The sequence below is a fragment of the Anarhichas minor genome, unplaced genomic scaffold (assembly GCF_050575085.1).
Source record: "Anarhichas minor isolate MPS153535 unplaced genomic scaffold, ASM5057508v1 ptg000010l, whole genome shotgun sequence".
In the NCBI taxonomy this organism is placed as follows: Eukaryota; Metazoa; Chordata; class Actinopteri; order Perciformes; family Anarhichadidae; genus Anarhichas; species Anarhichas minor.
The window spans coordinates 3221927-3242799 of NW_027466456.1; the positions used below are offsets into that span (position 1 = coordinate 3221927).

Sequence of the window (20873 nt, forward strand, 5' to 3'; positions counted from 1 at the left end):
GTATGACCCTTATCTATTATTTTAGTTATTATTTTAATCTTTTTTCCGTATTGCCTTCACCTCTTTGCTACTGCAGGGTCCTCATTTCCCTTCAGGGACCATTAAAGTTTCATTGTATCTTACCTCATGTAAGGTAAACAGACTCATTAAGCAAGTTATGATCACAGTTGAGCAGCACTGCAATGAAGGTAACACTCTGCAGGAGCACGTCACATGTAGCATGGGGAAATCAACCCCCCCTCTGGGGGGAGAGGCTGCTGCTGCTGCACAGCTGTGGCCGCAGGTGCAACACAAGCTAATGCTCATAAGACCTTGTTTTTTTCCTTCAGCTGCCATGTACATGCTTGGACACACACACACACACACACACACACACACACACACACACACACACACACACACACACACACACACTTTAAAAAAAAATCAAGGGCAGAGTTGTATCTGCGCACCTGCTTTCCTTTAGAAGCAATTTGGTGTTGTAGCTTTCAGCTATAGGTCCTTGCACATTTAAATGCAAGAAATGACTGGTGGTGGTTACACATGGTTTTTCTAGCGTGCTTCAGTAGTTTTAGGTGAATGTTGGATTAAGAATTATGATAGGAGCTGGTGATTGAAAAAAACACAATATATGTGGCATGAAACGGCCATCTGTCTTTAGTCGTCCTGAACGCTGTGTGCTGCTCCCTTGTGGTGGAGCCTCTTGGCTAAAACTAGCAGCTGAGCTGTACACCCACAGCCACTTTGCTCTGTCAGAAGTGTTAAGGATCAATGGTAAGTGCCTGTTCAGCACCAGTAGTGTTACTGCAATAGTAGCAGTCCTGGACTCCGAGTTCTCCACCAGCCCACAACAGCTCAGTATATTTGGGATTTTTACACAAATTGGATTTCCCGTCTCTGTTTTAAAGGCAACATATATAAAAAGAAAACCACCCTGTCCCCATGTAAAATCAATCTGACTCAATTAAAACCGCGAGGAGCTCCAGTGCTGCCGGGTGCAAGGTACACAGAGCGAACCCTGTGGACCCAGCTGAACTTTCCAAAGATCACCTTGTCACAGTGACTCAGGAAACATCCCTGAGGTGAGCCGTGGGTGACAGCTGCTGCTGCTCCACTGGCTCAGGTAAATGCCAGAAACCCCCCTTGGATATACACTGGCTTGTGAACACGCAAGTAGACACACACACGCGCACACATACATACATACATACATACATACATACATACATACATACATACACACACACACACACACACACACACACACACACACACACACACACACACACACTGCTACGTCTTAAAAGGAACACAAGCAGGCTTAGCATTAGTCACACTGTCACCACAGAGAATAGAGACAGGGAATGTTCATACACACACACACACACACACACACACACACGAGAGCGACTAGCATAATAACAGTATTATTACTACATGAAAGTACATCATGTATAAGCACAATGCAACCTAAAGAAAATCACACACACACACACACACACACACTTACGTGCACTCATGCAAAGAGCTCCTGATCTCTTTAAAGAGGTAAAGATTTTAGCGGAGTAGACCTTGTTAAGTTAGTGCAAATTAGAAGCATAATATTGATGTTGTGCATCGATCCTTCTCATCTGCTCCCGTTGGACTGCGATAGTCTTATAAATTATCTTTAATAGGGGAGACACAAATGTACAATCACTCCCAAATCCTATTTCAGCTGCTGTATTGTTCCTTCTGCTGTACAGTTGACTCGCATCTCTCTAAGAGGTTTTAAAATAGAGCAGTTTCTCTTATTGAGCTGCAGTACCAAGGAAGACCACCAGGTGTCTGTAGAGTAAAAGGGATGTACTCAAAGAAACGGAATCGGACACTAAATGAAGACTTTCAACCGACCCGTTCTGCTGCCCACTGCTGTGCTGTTTTAAAATGGCATTTGTCACACACACACACACACACACACACACACACACCTCCATGCTAAAAGCAGCATCAGCAGGCTCCAATACAGCATAATTAGTCACACTGTCACCATGCTGAGAGCAGCCAGAGGAAGCAAAGGGACAATCAGTTCTGAACCAACATGTGGGAAGATTAGATTACAAATATTATAACTAATGCTGAAATCACATCAGGTTGTGTTCACATACACACAGACACAACGAGCCATTTCAGCATTTAATAAGCCTGACGAGGAGCGACTTATAAAAACTGCTGGTATAAAACAACAACAACTGCAAACTGTATTTAAAAGCTCCTTGCTATTTTGATTGTGTAACGTAAGATCAAAAATAGAAGATTTTGTATGATTGAGTTACTGAACGAGTAATATTACTTTGGGCGAGTAATATGCTACTTTTTTGACTCGTCCTTTATGTATTTGATATGCAGGTATTAATACTAAATTTGGCCTATTGCTGATTTAAACTTGCTTGTATTTATTATTTTCTTTTTTTCACATGTATTTTTCTATATAGTTATATATATTTTCCAGATGATTTATGTGATTCTTACACATAATTGACATTTTTGTTATGTTTAATATATGCTTGTTTGATATTGACCTTGATGTTTGTAGTTCCTTTGTCAGAGAGACCTGCTCTCTCCCACACAGCGTCGTTTAACTCTGCTCTGATTGGACCAACTTGAGAGTGATTCAAACATGCAGATCGCCATCACCTGAGTGATGAGTGTGTTTGTGTCAATATACTGCTTGTTCTGCTTTGTGATGGTAAATTGATGATGCCTGACGAAGATCTCTGTCGGATAGAAATGTTGCACAACTAAAATAGCCGGGAGCTTTTACTGCCGTGTGCAGATCTTTCGTTTGATTCTTGCCTCCCAGTATCCAAAATTATACATTCGCAACTTAGGAAGTAACAAATACATGTATCTAAGCTGGGATTTAAAACACCAAAACTATACATTAATGAGGAAGCTGCGTTTAGCTCAGGCCCTGCAGTAGATTCAAATCGGGCAAATGATTTGGCGTCATCTCCAAGTTGTATCCCTGCAAAAACAGGCTCCACCTCGTTATCCGGGTTGCTCGTGTTACGTACGAACAGCAACGGGTTGTGGTTGGTGTGTAAACCTTAAGAACCAACATAAACGTCGAAGTGGTGAGAATTGAGTCAAATAACATTGTGGATATGTCAACTTGGAATTATAACACATCGAAATTGTAATGTAGATATCTGCCATTGAGTTTGAGTAGAAGTCAATGGTAAAGGTTGATTAGTTGTGATTAGGTTACAGATATCTACAATGAAAATGTCCACGAGTAAGAAATGATGGACTTCATAAATAAACATCTTGACGTGTGAGAGGAATGAATTGTAGATCTCTTTAATTAAAATCGCTACTGTTCAGAATTACATAATGCATGTTTGGGATTGTAACTATTGAAAAAGCAGTTGCTGATATGGCTGCGACAGCTACTGATTAGATCTGACAAGGTCTTGCTGTGCAGGCACAACCCGTCGTATGTACGTAGCTACTGTAAAGGCCACATTTCACTTCACCCACATGTTCTGTTTTGAGTTTCATGACCGTGCTTCCCAGAAGCTGTTAATGTTTGTTATGAGTACACGTTGACCCATAGAAAGTCTTAGAAACTCACGTACAGCCACACTTGCTGCTTAAGCAGACACGTGACGACCTCTTAAGCATGTAAGCAAGTAATCTGTGCTGTAAATACCTTCTTAGTGTATCATAGGTCACTGTGTTGTTCAATCAACCACTCCATTATGTGTAATCTTGGTGTCCTGTAAAAGACGAATGTTACCTTGTAAATGCCGGCTGTATGTTGTAGTGTTGGCCTGCTGTCAGCACTGCGTTTGTATATTGCATTCAGGCATGAAGGCCACTTTATCCACACTACAGACACTTTGAGTTCACTGCATTTCTGCTGGTTGGCTAAAAGCTTATGTGTGAACCAGTGGCAAATAGAGCTAAAAACAAATCAGGCCGGACCCTAAGGGAACCCGCATAGATTCTGTCCGAGCCCGACCCGAGCTTGAACCACAGCAGCAGATTTTGGCCGAGCCTGATTTTAAAAACCCAGAATTTCCACTGTAAAAGGAAAAAAATGTATTACGAGCTAAAGTCAACTAGTGTTTTGAGTGCGGTATAGACATTTGTGACACGATCTCTGACATGTGCCCTCTCCCACCAAGTGTTCAACCCTAAAGCTGCCGTCTCACACACTATGAGGTCTGCATTCAAAAAAACAACAACAATGTGAAATTTCGGCAAACTTGCCCGAGGGACCTGTACAACCACATGATTCTCTCCCTGAACACCTGTTGTTGATGTTGTTATTGATGGTGATGATGATGAATATGGAATAACACTACGTCTTGACTTATTCTGTGTCTGACAGTAAAGGGGAGGCAGCAGCCATCGAGACGGAGCTACTGAGGGACTACAGGTTTGGACAACAGCAGCTGATAGAGATTTGGGGACAAGCGTGCGCCATCGCCATCACTAAGGTCTGCACCACTTCTATTTTGCAGAACTTCTTTATTGTTAGCCTGCATGTCTTTTGTTTTTTGTCTTTCTTGCTTTAAATCATGGATACGTTGAGTGTCGACATTTTAGCATTTGGTCAGAGCGAGTGACGTATGTTGAAAGTTACGTGGTACGATGATGGGTATAACAACGCAAGACTTTCACCCAGGAAACTGCTGTTCGTGTCCTGTGTGAAATCAAGAGTAGACCTTGTCAGGTAACATTAGTACACTTGTGACATAACGTTATGTAAGAAAGTCCACTAAGGGCGATTGTTATTTATTTACATTAGCAACGATTTAACTTACGTTGTTACAGTATTATTTGAACACAACCTATCTTTTTTCTAAACTTATCCAAGTAGCTTTGTTGCCTAAACCTTGTCAAACATTTCACAACATTAACCGTGTGACATTGTGCGTTTCAGCAAGCGTGACAGAAAATGTTCTGCCAACAGGGTTGCTGTAAAAATAAAAGCAGAGTAAAATAACATCATTACAACATTTTTTTTATTGCAGATTTAATATTTATTCTGAAATAAACCTTTGCTTTAATGTGATGTTATGTGCACAATGCTTTTATCTTTGGACCATTAAACCAGTCACACTGAACAGCAGTTGTCATTTGAAGTGTGTGTGTGTGTGTGTGTGTGTGTGTGTGTGTGTGTGTGTGTGTGTGTGTGTGTGTGTGTGTGTGTGTGTGTGTGTGTGTGTGTGTGTGTGTGTGTGTGTGTGTGTGTGTGTGTGTGTGTGTGTGTGTGTGTGTGTGTGTGTGTGTGTGTGTGTGTGTGTGTGTGTGCTCTTACAAACCAGCAATTATATTTTGTGATATGTTTTCCATTAATTGAAGACATTTATCTCCAGCTCTGCTCTGTCTTTGTATTGGAACAAAACAGGAAAGTTAACCACTATAAACATTAATAACTGTTTGAAAATGACCCACAAAGCTTTCTGTCCCTTTCTGTCCTTTCAACAATCTCATAGCTGTAAGTATCAACAAAAAGGGTCAAATAAAGGGAAGTCATGCAATTTTTTTCCAATTAATGTTCTTTTCTGCATGAAGTCATCCGACCCACTACAAGCTCAAGTCAAATAAAAGCAAACTGTGGTCTCAACCAACGCAATGCTGTGCAAAATCAGTTTGATAGCCTACACTGTGTGTCACTCAGCAGATCCTTGGTCAAGGTCACACTTTTTATCCACATTCTGTCACAGTGGGCCTCAGTAATCAGGAGAAAACTCAGCAGTATGCTGGTGTGATGTCTGATAGTAGAAGAGGGCAAAAAGTCACAGCTGCTGCTACTTACACTTTACTAATTTGCATTAACTTCCGTACTAAAATGTCTAACTATTATGTGGAGGAACTGTTCTAACTTTCTGTGACATTAGCCTCCAAACATTTGAAGCGGCTCAGAACACCTCGGGGCAGAACATCTGAGCTCACTCTGTGGCGGCGCTCCTCCACCACAGCTCTTCTTCTCTGTGGTCTGGACTGTGGCAGGCCAAGAGTGTGTGTGTGTGTGTCAGTGGAGGGCTGTTGGGAACACATGTGGTTCCCTTTGACCAGACCACTGGCTTGGTTTAACGGCACACTGGTTTCCTCAGTGGGCTCTTCAACAGGCTGTGATGAATAAGAGTCTGAGCTGCAAGACACATGAAACCCTGCGCTGCTGTCATGAGGGAAGGCTGAGGAGAAAAAGAAGGAGAGAGGTTAAACGAATGAGTGATTTACAGGAAAAGTTACAGAAAACACAATGATAAATGTGATGGCAGCAGTTTAATCGGATAGCTTAAATATCTCTCCTCAGCAGAAGCAGGGAAACGGGAACAGACATGCAGATACTTACAATAATAGGCATTATAAGACAAAGACAAAAACATTGTTTTTGGCAATGCAAATGAACACAGTAATGTCAGAAATATCATTTTGTTTTCTGCAATTATTTTTGTTTTGTTTTTTGGACCACAAAGACAATGCAGTTCACAACATGGACATATCACCAGCTTTAAAGTGAAATGGAAAACTTTAGCCGAACCAAACATTTGCTTATTTCCGCATCCAGCAGTCACAGAGAAGCGTTAGCGTTCTATTGGAGACGTGGAACGACACTATGAGAGGTGTGAGGGTGAACCCAAACGGTAAAGTTGCTGAAACTTTCTATAAAGCTCTGAAAAGCTGAGGAGAGCTGCAGATTCGGGGGATAAATATCTGTAGGTCCATCACTAGGAGTGACACTTTAACGTTACACTTTGCCAAACTTGTTTCCAGCTGCCGCAGGAAGAAGTTTTCTATCTAATGGAGCATTTAACGAGCTAATAAGCCAGATATGTCCCTCAGCAATTGGTGGAGACCAAACCAGAGCTAAAAAGAGTGATCGCCAGGCAACCTGGTTTACTAAAAATGACATTCTCATGTTACAAAACTGCATTGTCAAACGCGTTTTGAGGGAACGTGTTTTCTCCTGGATTTTGTTTGTTTTTGACGTATCACAAATACGTTCTAATCAAAGTCTGCGTTGTTCGTGACCCGTGTGAAACGAAAAGTAACGTCTTGTTGCTCTTTGTCTGCTGGATGTGTAAATAAGCAACGGTCTGCCAACATGTGCATCATATCAACTTTATAAGGCGATAATAAGTCAATATTGTGTTTGCAGCTTGTTGCGCTGCCACCAAGTGTCCAAGAAACAAAAAACTATGAATGTAGGTTTAACTAGTGTTTAAGTGTGACATTTTAGTCATTTTATGAGTCTATTGTGATTGATTTTATAGGAATTATTATTAAACACTACAACTGCATACTGTTAAACCAAATAAAGCTATTGCATTCTTGGGAGGTGAGAAACACGCAGCAAACAATTTAAAGAAAGTGAAATGGAAAAGAGGAGAACTAATAGCTGAGACAGGCAGAGTGGCAGCATCAGAGACTCCCCTGGGAGTGTGTGATTAAACCCACCACATCCACTTCCCCTCTATTATCATCAGCCACCGCTGGCCCCTTGCCTGGCCCTCCACCAGCAGCATAGCCTTACTAGGCAAACAAGGCCTGGACGCTGCGGATCGCGGCTGCCCACAGCACGCTACTGCTTACATGACATCACTGCTATTTAAGGAAAATTACAGTAGAAGGAGATGCAGACAGTCTGATTTTGCTGGTTTCACTGCTGGCCTACTGCTGTTGGCTTCCAAGTATACCACACAAACAAGCATGTGCTCAGTCTCAGACACACACACACTCACAGCTACACCTCTGGTTGCCAGATAGATTATAGGTCTATTGTAAGTAAATCCTTTACTGTTCCAACAGCAGCCCGCAGCCACCAGGTCCAGACTGTCTGTGTGTGTTTCTGTGTCAGTCTGAGGCTTTTCAACACCCGAGTGGAGACAGGAGACGTTTTTGTTACCACACACATCAATAAATTAGTCTGTACCTGGACTGTAGTTCGCTCCTCTAATACAAATATTAAAGGCACTGTTTCTCTGCATATGTGAGTTTATTTGTGTTTCTAGGACCCCGGTCGTGTTTTCTCAGGCCCAGTGTGTGTTTCAGGTTGATTGGAGGTGAAAGAACATGTGCATATAACATTTATTTCAAAGAGTATTCTCAAGGAGACGTTATTACAATCAAGACAGCCATACTTTGTAGCTCTGAGTGTGACTGTGTGTACTATCCTGACCTTCCTTAATCGCACACTCAAAGTATTTGTTTTTAATACAAGTTATTGTAAAAATAAGAGTATGCCCTCTTCCCTGTAATTCATTTTTATTTTTAGAACTATGGAAAACTTCTCCGTAGGCCTGAAATGTCATGTCCTCAGCAAACTAAGAAAATGTCAAACAGAAGAGAAGATAAAAAAAAAAAAGGAGCAAGCAGACCACAAACCTGCTGACCAGATGCAACAAACCATCTGTCTGCACTTGTAGAAATCTCCTCCAGATCAAAAACATCATAAATAGCTCAAACACTGGAAAACACTTCAACAAGTTTATTAACCGAAAACGGAATCATAAAACCTTGTTTATCTAGAACTATACAGTGAAAGCATGTCATTTGTTGCCAAGGCAGTTTGAACCGTTTGAGAATATTAATATAAAACGGTGACGTCATTCTGGAATAAAGTGTATCACAATATTTAAGTTGCTAATATTAAACTTTAGGGCGTTTTTTGGCCATGATGTGCTTTTTCCTGGTCCAGACATTTGAATACGCCCGCTCCACCGAGTTTGAGTGTTTTGATTCATCAGATGTCGAAACAGCGGATCTCATTTAAAAAGCAATCCACCGATAAGCGCAGCAGGGGGGCTAGCGATTAGCCAATCAATGCCAGGGGCGGGACTAATGCCATTGACGAGCTCTTCTCTCTGGCGTAGCTTCTTTTCTGGCGTCTTTGTTGGTGAATCACGCTCCCTCCTCGCTACTCTTCCTTCTTCATTTGTGTCAGTAACTGTAACGTTATGCTCCGACTGCCACCTCTTTACATCACATTCTGAATCGTCAACACAAATCCTCCCAGAATAGAGGCTGTGGGAGAATTACCCCGACATCTCTGAATCGTGGCCTCTCTTTCGCGTTTGGCTTAATAACAGTTTTGAACTTGATATGACCCTCTTAATTTACAAAATCCATTTTACGTCGTATCTTCTCAATATCAACCAAAATCCCCCCCCCCCCCCCCCCCCCCCCATGAAAGTAACTACGGAATTCAGTATCTACCTGGAGAGTGCCTTGGAATTCCCTCTTTTCTTCATTTAAAATACAAACGGACGAGCCGAAGAACACTTTTAACACCAACACGTGAGACTGAAGCCTATTAGAAATCTATCTCCTCTTTTGCTTTCTCCGTTTCCTTCATCCATCCGGAGGCTTAATATCGGAGTAAATGCGTTAGGATAGATACGTGTTGGAGTGAACCAAGCTCCTGTTCCAAACAAGATTAGACGAGTGCTTCAGAAGACATCAGAGCGCTGCCTGCATTGATCCAGCCTGCTCCCTTTATAGCAGCTTACCTTTCAACAGTGTGTGGCTCTAATGCTTCCACCAGCAGCCTGAAATGGCTCCAGCATTGATATCACTGATCCTCCAGACGGCCTTTAACAGTTAGAGGAAAGGCCATTAAACCAACTGATGTGAGTCTTTGTATGTTGCATGAAGGGCAGAAAGAAACGGAGAAAGAGGAACCAAGCTCATTTTAAAGCAATATTTTATTTATTTGTATCACCTTTTATAAAGATGTATTGGCTCAAGGGTTAGCAAGTTGTTGTCCATTCACAAATCCGGGAGACGCAGAGTAACATTAGCTTCAACCCGCGCTGACTCCCAAACTTCTGTTTTGTACATAAAGGTCAGTTTCATAACAAGCATACTTATTTGACGCAACAAACGTACTTCTTTTAACCCAACGGGGGAAGAGGGGGGACGCTTATATTGGTCAAACAAATACAGAGAAAGCAAAATTAGTACTTAGTTTACGTACTTATTTGAAGCCCAACCAAGTAGTTATTTGATCCTATTATTATTGGATCATTATTACTCCTCTGTTCCTTTTTAATCTGTGGATGTTTTATTGTAGTCAATAATTTATATGGGCGAGTTCAGAGTGGGGGGACGGCACCATCGGAGGTGGCTAGCCTTTAATAGCTGGTTGCAGTAATTACTGTTGGCATCTCCCACTAGGGAGCAGCTCAGAACAGAGTGCTTGGCATTATGCCACACACACACACACACACACACACACACACACACACACACACACACACACACACACACATATGCACATATCCACAGAGGGTGCCACTTATAATGAACTCAATGGGATTAACATCAGATTACACGGTGTGAAACTCACTAAGAGCTTCTGTCTCATTAGATATGAAAATGAAAGACACTGTCCTGTCTTCCACTCTCCGTCTCTCTCCATTCCACTCAATCACTCCCCTCTCCTAATATTGCCATCAGCCCTGTGGCCCTCAGCGACCCCCCCCCCCCCCCCCCCCCCCCCCCATCCATCTCATTGAGTCTGTGTGATGATTTCTCAGCTGAGCTGTTATGATGGAGGTAACGGCTGCTGTCTCCCCTTCTGGATTCATCGCTCTAGTTAATGCACTCTTGAGTCTCGTTACATCCAATTATACAATGTGGGTAATGGCCTATTTCGCCACGAGAACTTTCTCCTGCACTGAATACATTAGTGGAAGTAAATGGATTTTATGGAAGAATTTCGGCCTATTTTAAGCTAATCTACAAACTTTGGAGGTCAAGGATCAACAATGACGAGAGTCTTAATTTCAATAACGTAACACTAGCTTCGTATGACAACCTGAAAATTATAGTGTAATTATTTTGCAATTCACTCATATACTACTACTGATACACTATAATCATTTAAAAATAATTAAGGGGTACAATAAAACATTTATGGATGAACATCTTATAATAAAGGAGTAACAACTTGTAAATGATGATGAATTACAGGATATTTATAAAATAATTACAGGGTGCAGTGATGTAGTTATGAGAAACCACAAGAAAGAAGGCCAGCAATATTTTTCTTTATTACGAGGAGCTCATTGTTTGCCCTGCATTTGAGGGCTGTGATCCAAAGCATGTCTGAAGTCAGCTGCAGTCGTGGACTATTTCTGGCGGTGACAAAACTGAGCTAATTGATTTTACGAGTTGTGTTCCGACATATTTAATTGGACAGGATTTCCAGAAGGCAGCGTGAACCGCCTCCCTCAGTTCAAGTTCTCCTTCTATGAGATGCTGCTGTGACCTTCACGATGATGAGCAATCATTCTTGTTTAACATAACGCTGCAGAAACTCTCGGTGAACGACTTCGTTGCTTTAAAGAATCTGTGGAAAGTGAAGGCAGACACCTTTGGGGCTTTCAGTAATGATCATTAGTGCGTGTACACACACACACACACACACACACACACACACACACTCAGCACATCGGTAGGTGTTGCAGATGGAAAATTAGCCACTCAGGTTGACAGTTCCTCAGGCGAATACCGGGCTCGTTTAAGAATGTGCAGGGTGATTTACAAGGGATTATGCGGCCAGCGAGCGAGGCAGTTGCCAGCAGCTCGCTGCAGCCGGGGCCGAGACGGAAAGTGTACTACATACGAGGAAGCGTCCCGTGGCTAGGACACTGGTATTTTTTCCACATGCTACCAGGGTTATTTTAATGAGATTGGACCTTTTCTGGCAGACAGAAGAGACAATGTAGCTGGTGCCATTTCCACCCTCGTCTGGCATGACTGGAATGCTGCAGTCAGTCACTCTGAGTGTGATGGAGAGGCAGAGATCGGATGACCTGCGCCGAATAAGAGGCCTGACTCTCGGGGATGAACACTGGATACCAGAGAGGTGGACTCCGGTCACATGACTTGGACTCGAGTCAGTAGAGTCACAATTTTTATGACTTTATACTCGACTTGGACTTGAACACCGACGATTACTTGGACTTGAGCCTCTTGACTTTAAAATACCTGATACCTTTTCCGAAGCCCAAAAGCATTACAAGTATGTTATTTAAAAAGTGTGACACAAACCACTTCAATCAGGAGAGACTTCATTAGAGTTGAACAATAATTTATTACACATGCATAATGAAATGATTAGTGAGGAGTGTTTGCCGACTCCATCGTGACGTAGTATATTAAAACGGGGTATTGATGCTGTGGTTGGATGGCGAATATTCCCCCTGGAGTCTGGACACGGGTGGTGGTGGTGATGAAGGCACATGCTGGAGATCCAGTGAGGGGATGAGTAGCAGGACTGGGCACTGCATATGATGGAGACTTGAGGTGAATGTGGTGGAGGACGGTCGCATCAAATAAATAGACATTTTAAAAAGCATTCATCGGTTTTGTTAATATATTGCTGCTCTTGTTAAAATGGCCTTACATTTGGTGAAGAGCGCATTATGACTTGTTTAGGAAGCTAAACAAGTCATAATCACCTCTGCTGAATCCTTACGACCATCTTTTCCCCCCCTTGCTGTTGTCTCACTGTTGATCTCTATTAGTAACCCTGACTCTTGTATCCCTGTGCTTCTCCTTTCCCTCAGTAATCCACTCCCGTTTCTAACAGCCTGCCTCTTCTTCTGTCTCTCCACCAGGCCTTCCCTCTCAGCTCTCTAGCAAAGAAGCAGCCAACAGTGCTGGTGATCTGTGGTCCAGATCAAAACGGCTCCATTGGCCTGGTGTGTGCCCGACACCTGCGCATGTATGTAAGTAAACTATTGCACAAAGTGTAGCCAACAATCATCAGTGGATTGTGAGACAATGGGCCCCAAAAAGGCCGCACTACCTCTCCTACAAACAGTAGGAACACGTTATAGTGGTTTAGCCTCTTTTTGTTGTTGTTTCGTCTCTCTTTGTGGTATTTCTTTGTCACTTTATAATTGTTGTGGTCTTTTTGTTGTTTTTCATGTCTATGTAGTGTTTTTGTGTGTCATTTTGAGTCTCTCTGTGGTCATTTAAAGTCTGTTTGTAGTTGCTTTGTGTGTCTTTGTAGTCATTTTGTGAATCTTTGTGGTTGTTTTGGCCCTTTTCACAGTTGTTTGTGAGTGTCTTTGTGGTATCTTTGCAGCTCTTTTATTTTATCGTTCTAGTTGTTTTTGGTTATTTTTTGTCTCTTTGTGTTCATTTGGTGTCAATTTGTAGTTGCTTCTTTGGGTCTTTGTGGTTGTTTTGACCCTTTTCACAGCTGTGTTTCTCTTTTTTTCCAGTCTCTTTGTAGCCGTTTTTTTGTCTTGTGGTCATTTTGGGCCTCTTCCTGGTTGGTCCATGTCTCTTTGAGCGACATATTGTCGGTGAAGTCCAGGGGAGGCCCTGACACTTTGGCCTCTTGGCCTGTGCCCAGTAGGCCTGTTCAGTAATCCATCAACGCCAACAATAACTCTTTCAGTGCACAAAACCAGCTATTGTATTCAACCACACCACTAATAATCCATTGGAAAACACAGTCTGAGTCATTTAGATGATATCACACTAGAAAAAACAAACTTGCATCAGGACTAACAGGGGACCCCCATATACGGGCCCTCTGTGCTTTACAGTTTGATTTCGGCTCCTGTAAACGGCTCGGAGCAGTTATCCTATTACCCCCCCCCCCCCCCCTGCAAGGGCACTTAGACAGTCATGATATCATGCTATTGTTACTCTCGTTAAAGCCGTCTGCCTCTTATGCTCAGCAGCCACAATATGATGTCATGACCAAGATGTCTGCCCTTCAGGCCACATGCTGACTGACATTTTGACATTTGAAGACTAATTGTTTTTGGACGTGAGATTCATCCCCTTGAAACTCATTACAGATCACATGACCTGAAGAAAAAGGAGTCTCTTTCTCACAGTTTATTTCAGTACTCGGTGCTGTAGTCCCGCCCATGTCTATGACTTTGTTGGAAGGGAAATATTGGATATGTGTTTTTGGGATCTTTGGTTTAGAGCGGAATGCATCTATGCACTTTACCATATGTGTCTGACGCGCTTGATTTACTGTGCATTGATAGTTCTGATTAAAACCATGTTGGATGGACTCTGATGGCTCTCTGTGGAGCTTCTCTCTCTCTTCCCTCTGTCTTTTTCTTTCTTGAGGCCAAGCACAAGAGGTTAGAGGTCAGCTCCAAGGGAGATATATATTTTACCCTGACATTCCAGAAACGAAGCTTATCCATAACGTTAAAAAAGCAAAAACAATTAGGCATTGATTCCGTCTTTTTAAATATATCTTTTCTGCACTATTTCACGTCTTTGTTTCTAATGTCTTCACCATCTGCTCCTGTCTTTTTCTCTGCTTTTGTCGCCTATTCTGAAACATTTGACTGGATCTTAAAATTGTGCGTTTTTATTATTATTATTTTCAAAGTGACTGCGCTCTACAGTAGGCCGACTGGGACCACACATGTCTGACTCTCTGCTCTAACTTCAGAAACTCGAGTACTTACTTTGGACTGTGAAAGAGTGTGTGTTTTTCATGGTGCGATGTGATCCCTGTCAGCAGGAAGACATGCAAGCATACACGTGAGACACGCACGTTAACACACACACACACACACACACACACACAGCCTTCAGCCCCTGATGCAGAGCTGTGAATGTGATTAGACAGAGCATAGGAATGAATGATCAGCTGCAGACAAATGGGCCAACTTGCTTCTCGCGTCACTCCAGGACATCCGTGTTCACAAAGGCTGGTTGTGTCCGAGACTGTTTGATTATTTCCACTGCTTGGTATGGGACAAAAAAACAAACCAATGTTGCATACCGGAAGGCACAGATATTCCTTGATCAAAGCTAATGTTAGATGATTATAAAACAACAAAACAAGTCTTCTCCTCATTAGTTCTGGTGTATTGTTCCGATTAAACAAGCGGACAAAATGTTACGTTTGGCTCACTACATTGTGCTCATCACTGCTTGATGCTAGTCACAATATAATTATTTGTATACACGACCTTAAAGCAAAAAAAGATTACAAAGAAAACCGCTGATAGTGATCACAGTTACAGCGATTAACCGCTTCAGACGGAATCATATACAAATAATATTTAAGTCATCGCTGATAGTTCATTTGAGGTCTTCTCGTACACGTTTATTTTTTTAAAAACACGGTTATTGTATTTTTTTTTACTTTATTGCCATGGTACTGTATTTTATGATTATGTCTGTTTTCAAGTTCTGCTACTTGGTATTGATTGCCTTCAGTTTATTTTTAGGCCTGTTAAACATGTAGACACGCACTAAATCCACCACCTAGCTGTGGCCGAGTATCTAATTGGCACTACTGATGTTACTGTGTTTACAGTACTGTACTGTATTATAGTGTATTTAAAGTGTACACAGTGCAGTAAGTTTTACAGTATTTTGAAAAGGGTTTGAAACAGCTGTACAGAGTTTTGAAACGGTTAATAAAATTCATTAAATTGTTAAGCCATCCATTTCATTACGTCCATCTGTTTATTACACAATTATTAAGTAGAGATGAGAAATAATGACAAAGAAAAACAATTTGGTTTTAATGATCATCCGCTTATAGTGATAAATTTCCCCCCGATGGACATGATCACTACAGGAGGTTTCCACTATAATTTAAGTCACATATAATAACTCAAACAGAATGGACGACACACGGTGAAGTCTAATTTTGACACTCGTCTTTAAAGTCTTGTCGCATGTCAAAATGTTGCTTGTTTCACTAGTTAAAGACTTTATTGTGCTGCTGCATATACCTCCTCCTAATAGGCTGTATGTGAAGACGAGACACCATCGTCCCTCAGGGAGGAGAAGCGTAACCCTGTCAGATGTGAGCAAGAACTGGGAAAAACAACAACCTTGTTTGTTACCCTTTGCTTGTTTCTGTCTCACGCCTCATTTCGGCTCATGCTCAGTGACACTGAAAGTCATTTCGAAGCCCTTCATTAGTTTCACACGGTTAGATGGTGTTGATGAGGTCAAGGGCATGGAGGGGGCCACTGGCTAACCCCGAGGGTTGCACACACACACACACACACACACACACACACACACACACACACACACACACACACACACACACACACACACACACACACACACACACACACATGGTGGGTTGTATTCGGCCTGGTTGCTCGCTCTGTGGAGATCATGATGGAGATGACGTCAGGTGATGAAGGTCTGTGGCGGTCTGATTGGTTTAGGATCCCCAAGGAAGCAGTGGCCTGTCTGACATGACAGATCACTTCCTTTGTGGGGCAGCCTCAGCTCAGCCACATTTGAAACCGTTTCTATTTATTTCTACCTTCATGTGGTGTTTTTCACTAAAACAACACAAATGTGAACCCTGTGGTAGAGATGCTCCAATACCTTACATGTGGGTACAGCCAATACAGAGTACTGTACCGAATAATACCATTACAGATCAAATAATGACTTCCTGTGAAATCCTGTTTTATTGTAATCAGATGTTCCTCACTTTCTGACTGCAACAGATTAAATGCAAATTCACCTCCACTGTATTGGGATGGATGGATGGATGGATGGATGGATATCTCAAAGCCTGGGCAAATAAAGCAAAACCTAATACACCCGATTACTTTTATAAACTTTGATAAACTTGATCAAAATTCTTTAAGATTCTGGAATTCCTGAAACATTACACCCCATGACGTTTAACTCACATGTCTGATAAGCTGTTTTTTGCTGACGGCGTCCTCCCGGGTATTCCCGTAATGCTCGAACGCTTGTCTTCGTCTCTGGTCAGCATGAATAATGGCCAATACTAGCTGACATGAAAGAAAAAAATGAAACTTGCCCAATTTAAAGAAATTCCTGAAGACCTCTCTCCATTTTTCTATCGTAAATAGTTAGATGGCCATGGCGACTTGTTTGGTTATCGATTCGCAACCTCTACTTCTTCTTCTACTCTGTTTACTGGCGGATTGCAGCCTTGCATAGCCTCATAACCTCAACCCATCGGATTGAAACGCACCTAATTCACATTTCTTTTTTGCTATTTTTCCAAAAGTTGACTTAAACTTTGCTTAACAAAAATATTGGGTAATCTGTCCCTTTTTAAAGGTCATTATGTCGATATTTATCAATGATTCTGTTTTTGAGAACAAAGATGACCTCTTCCATGATCAAACACACTACTGACAGTGGTTCCTAGGTTTTAGGATTTATCTTTGAGACCATGTAAAGGTCGAGGGTCACAGGTGCTTCCTGCTGAGCATCACAGACCTTTCAGACTGCGAGTGTCTGGATTTCTACTCCTCTCAGCTCCCGGTTTATAAGGGAAGTATTCATTCAGGAGCCAGACCGTAGAAAACCACAACGTCTGATCAGTATTTTCACTTGACCTGCAGGAGAAATGTATCAAACACATTGTCACTGTTGGCCGATATTACAGGCTATAGTGTCAATATTGAGTAACCTTTTCTCTATGTTTGTGTTTCTCTCCTCCTTTGTGCCACCCCCACGTCTTCTCCGTCGTTTTTCTCTGTTGCCTCATCACACACAGGAATATGAGCCAACCATCTACCACCCTCAACGCTCCTCTCAAAGTCTACACCAGGACTTCACGGTTCAGTGTGAGAAGATGGACATCCCTTCCCTCTCCTATCTCCCCACAGAGGTCAGCAGCATTTCTACTGAGCAACACATTTTCAGCGATGTTGCAGCTTGTCACATTTGATTGACTCAGCAATTAACACACAATCTATCATTTAATTATAAAGCATGCACTGAATCATTTGTAACAGTGAAAGTTGCTTTTGTTAACGGAGTAGTTCAACATTTTAGGAGATGCGCTCGTATGCCGTCTTTAAGAGCTAAATGAGAAGATTGATACCAGTCTCACGTCTGTGTGGTCGGCTGTTCTCATTCTCTGTTCGTGGTTAAACCTATGAAAAGTAATTCAATGTAATCCATGAATAACCCACTTCTAAGGAAGTCAGGTGATGTAGTAAAAAGAGCGACAGAGTTTACACAGGAAGGAGGACAAACGCAGGACTTTCATCGAGGAAGTACAAACGCAGTTATTTAATCTAAACCACAATCTTTTGATAAACACAACCAAGTAGTTGTGTTGCTCAAACAGATTCTGCAGAGCAGGGACTTATGCTGCACAATCCCACGAAAAATGAATGCAATGAATGTAAGATATCACACGATCTGTTGTAGGGGGATATGTTCTTATGGTAAATATGTAACATACTGGGTAGCTTAGCTTAGCACAAAGACTGGAAACGGGGGGAAACTGTTAGCCCTGCTCTGTCCAAAGGTAACCCAATCCTCCTGCTTATTAAAAGTGTGGCATTGTATTAGATCATTCTAAAAGGTCCAAAAACCGTTTTAGTTTGTGACCCTTTTGAATGAAAATGAAACGTCGTCTTTTCAGATTACTTGATTTGCTTTCCTTTTGCTGTTATTCATCTTGCAACCCCCCAATTACTCATGCTGGGATCCAATCTGTTCAGGTGCAGCTCATAAACGATGCCTACAACCTAGTGATTGATGCCATGCTGGGCCCAGATGCAGACTGTGCCAACATTAAAGAGCCCTACCCTGGTATTCTGGTCACCCTGAAGCAAGTCAAGGTCCCCATTGCCAGTGTGGATGTGCCCTCAGGTACGTGTTCGCACAAACTGTAGATATCAGGCTGCAGGCTCAGAAACACAACTTGATAAATGTGCCTCCAGGCAGCTCCCTAGGAGCCTTGGCTCCAAGGCAAGAGTTTTCCAAGTCTGGAGGCACACGTGGAGGATAAATCTTACACTACAGCCGACTCAGTGTGAGCTCATCATACCCCGAATACACCACCTGCTGGGTGTGAGCACAACAGGCAGAAAATGATCACAATCCTCCTCGCCCTAAATTCCTCTCCTCCTCCTCCTTCTTTTCTGTCTTCCTCAGGTTGGGACGTAGAAGAACCAAGTCAGGATGGCATTAACCCAGAAGTTCTCATCTCACTCACAGCACCAAAGAAGTGCGCCATAAGTTTCTCGGGGAAGCATTTCTTGGCCGGACGCTTCCTGCCTTATGACATCCAGAAAAAATACGAGCTTAACCTCCCAGACTACCCCGGCACAGACTGTCTCATAGAATTGTAACACATGGGGAAACATAAGAGCCAGAGTGAGCACTCCTCATTTTCAAAAACGTACGGTTGATCCCTTTTCTTGTTTTGTATTTTATAGATTGTTCATGTGATTCAATGTTTAACAGCTCAGTTGTGTAGATCAGGCTACACCTTTAGCCCAATGTGCTGTTGAGCTACTGTAGAAGGATGATATTTAGAAGCTGTGGTTTCAGTCGAGTCTTTTTAGGGAATGGCATGAGTTTTTGTGTCAGTCTAACTTGTAAAAGCTGTAGCATTACACTGTTTACTGATTACTTTGCAAAAGACAGAAATTCCTTCAGTGAGATTAATTTTCTATGACGCCACTGGAATGTTGTAGTTTTTTTTCCTTCAAAACTTTTTTAATGTTCATGTTCGGATGCTTTTATGTTTAACTTTCTACTGAAACGTGCTGCTGAGATGAGACGTTGTGGAGGTTGGCCATTTATAACTTTTCTGTTCGAGTGTTTTCTGTTTGTTTGGTCGGCCTGCACTTCTGCATTACTTTTGTTTCAGTTACTTCATTAGCTGTTACAAAAGGCCCAGACAGTTTTTGTTGTCCAATAATAAAAAAAAAAAAAACCTCTTAAAGGATTCAGTTTGTGTTTTGCTTTCCTTCATGTAAAGTTGCAGTGATCAGTATATTTTGTATTAACTTATATGACTATAAAACGATTATATGTGATAACCAACCAAGAATCACAGACCAACTGCAGTTTCCATGGAGCTTTTCAACTTCTTTTTTTGGATCATTGTTTTGGTTTTCTTGCCCGCAGCTCTGCTCTCATCAACCACGTGTCCGCCCGCCACAGGCAGCGGTTTTCTGCGAGAAAGGTCCAATAAAATCACTGTACTCTACCTGCTCAGCAATAACGGTATTTTTCTGGTGGAGACTAAAACGGAGCTAAAAGCAGAGTGGTGTACAAAAACACGGGTCCAAATGAAAGCTATTGTTGATCCGTGTTTGCTGGATGTGTAGATGGGCAACTGTTTGCTAACATGTTCTCAAACACCTTTATATGGAGATAAAGTTATGTTTTTTACGTTCTAAGACTAAATTAAGGCTTTAAAGCAGGGGTCAGCAACCTTTTTGAAATGAAGTGCCATTTTAACAGTTTCTTGTTAATCAGTGGGCCATTTCAACATTAAGTTTAGTCAGGACACATCAAAATTTTAATCTCCAACGGATCTGTAATCTTATCTAAAGAATGCATTTCTCTCCCATAATCAGGACTTATCGGTAATTATTTATTATTTATTTACATACCAACCTTCCAATAATCTTGTTCATCAGCAATAAACTTCAGAAATTCTGCAAAGAAGACAACATGTACGAGCCAATCGGAGGCAAAGTAGGGCGGGTCTTCCCAGCATGCGGGTGGGCACAAAAAACAGTCAAACTACCGTAAATTACATGCCGTTTGTGTCCCGTGTGAAACCAAAGGTTTTGTTTTATTTTCTTACCATGTCAACACAAACCGTGATCTTTTTTCTCAACCTAACCAAGTAGTTTTGGTTCCTAAACCTCGACAACGTTAACCACGCGTTACGTTATTGTTAAATTCAAGATACAAAACAAAAGGTTGCTCAAGCGGCAAAATATGACGAGTAGGGATGAGATCACGTTGCTCATGCAGTTAGTTTTGAGTGTTCTTGGTGAGCGCATGCCGTTGCTTCTGTTTACTGGTTCTCAACTGGATTTGATTTGGTAATGACAGCCATAAACAGGTGTGATCATCAGGCCATAATCGGCTGTAGA

The 20873-nt window shown here is 41.9% G+C and overlaps 1 protein-coding gene across 1 annotated transcript in view; it reads left to right on the top strand.

The window, feature by feature from the left end:
* yjefn3 (YjeF N-terminal domain containing 3) overlaps positions 1-19106 on the top strand; it is a 42061-nt gene extending 22955 nt beyond the window's left edge. Inside the window, exons 2-6 of the mRNA XM_076088555.1 lie at positions 4379-4487; positions 12627-12737; positions 17516-17629; positions 18474-18624; positions 18910-19106. Coding sequence (XP_075944670.1) covers positions 4379-4487; positions 12627-12737; positions 17516-17629; positions 18474-18624; positions 18910-19106 — 682 coding nt within the window. The remainder of the gene's footprint in view (positions 1-4378; positions 4488-12626; positions 12738-17515; positions 17630-18473; positions 18625-18909) is intronic.
* Positions 19107-20873: the final 1767 nt, after the last annotated feature.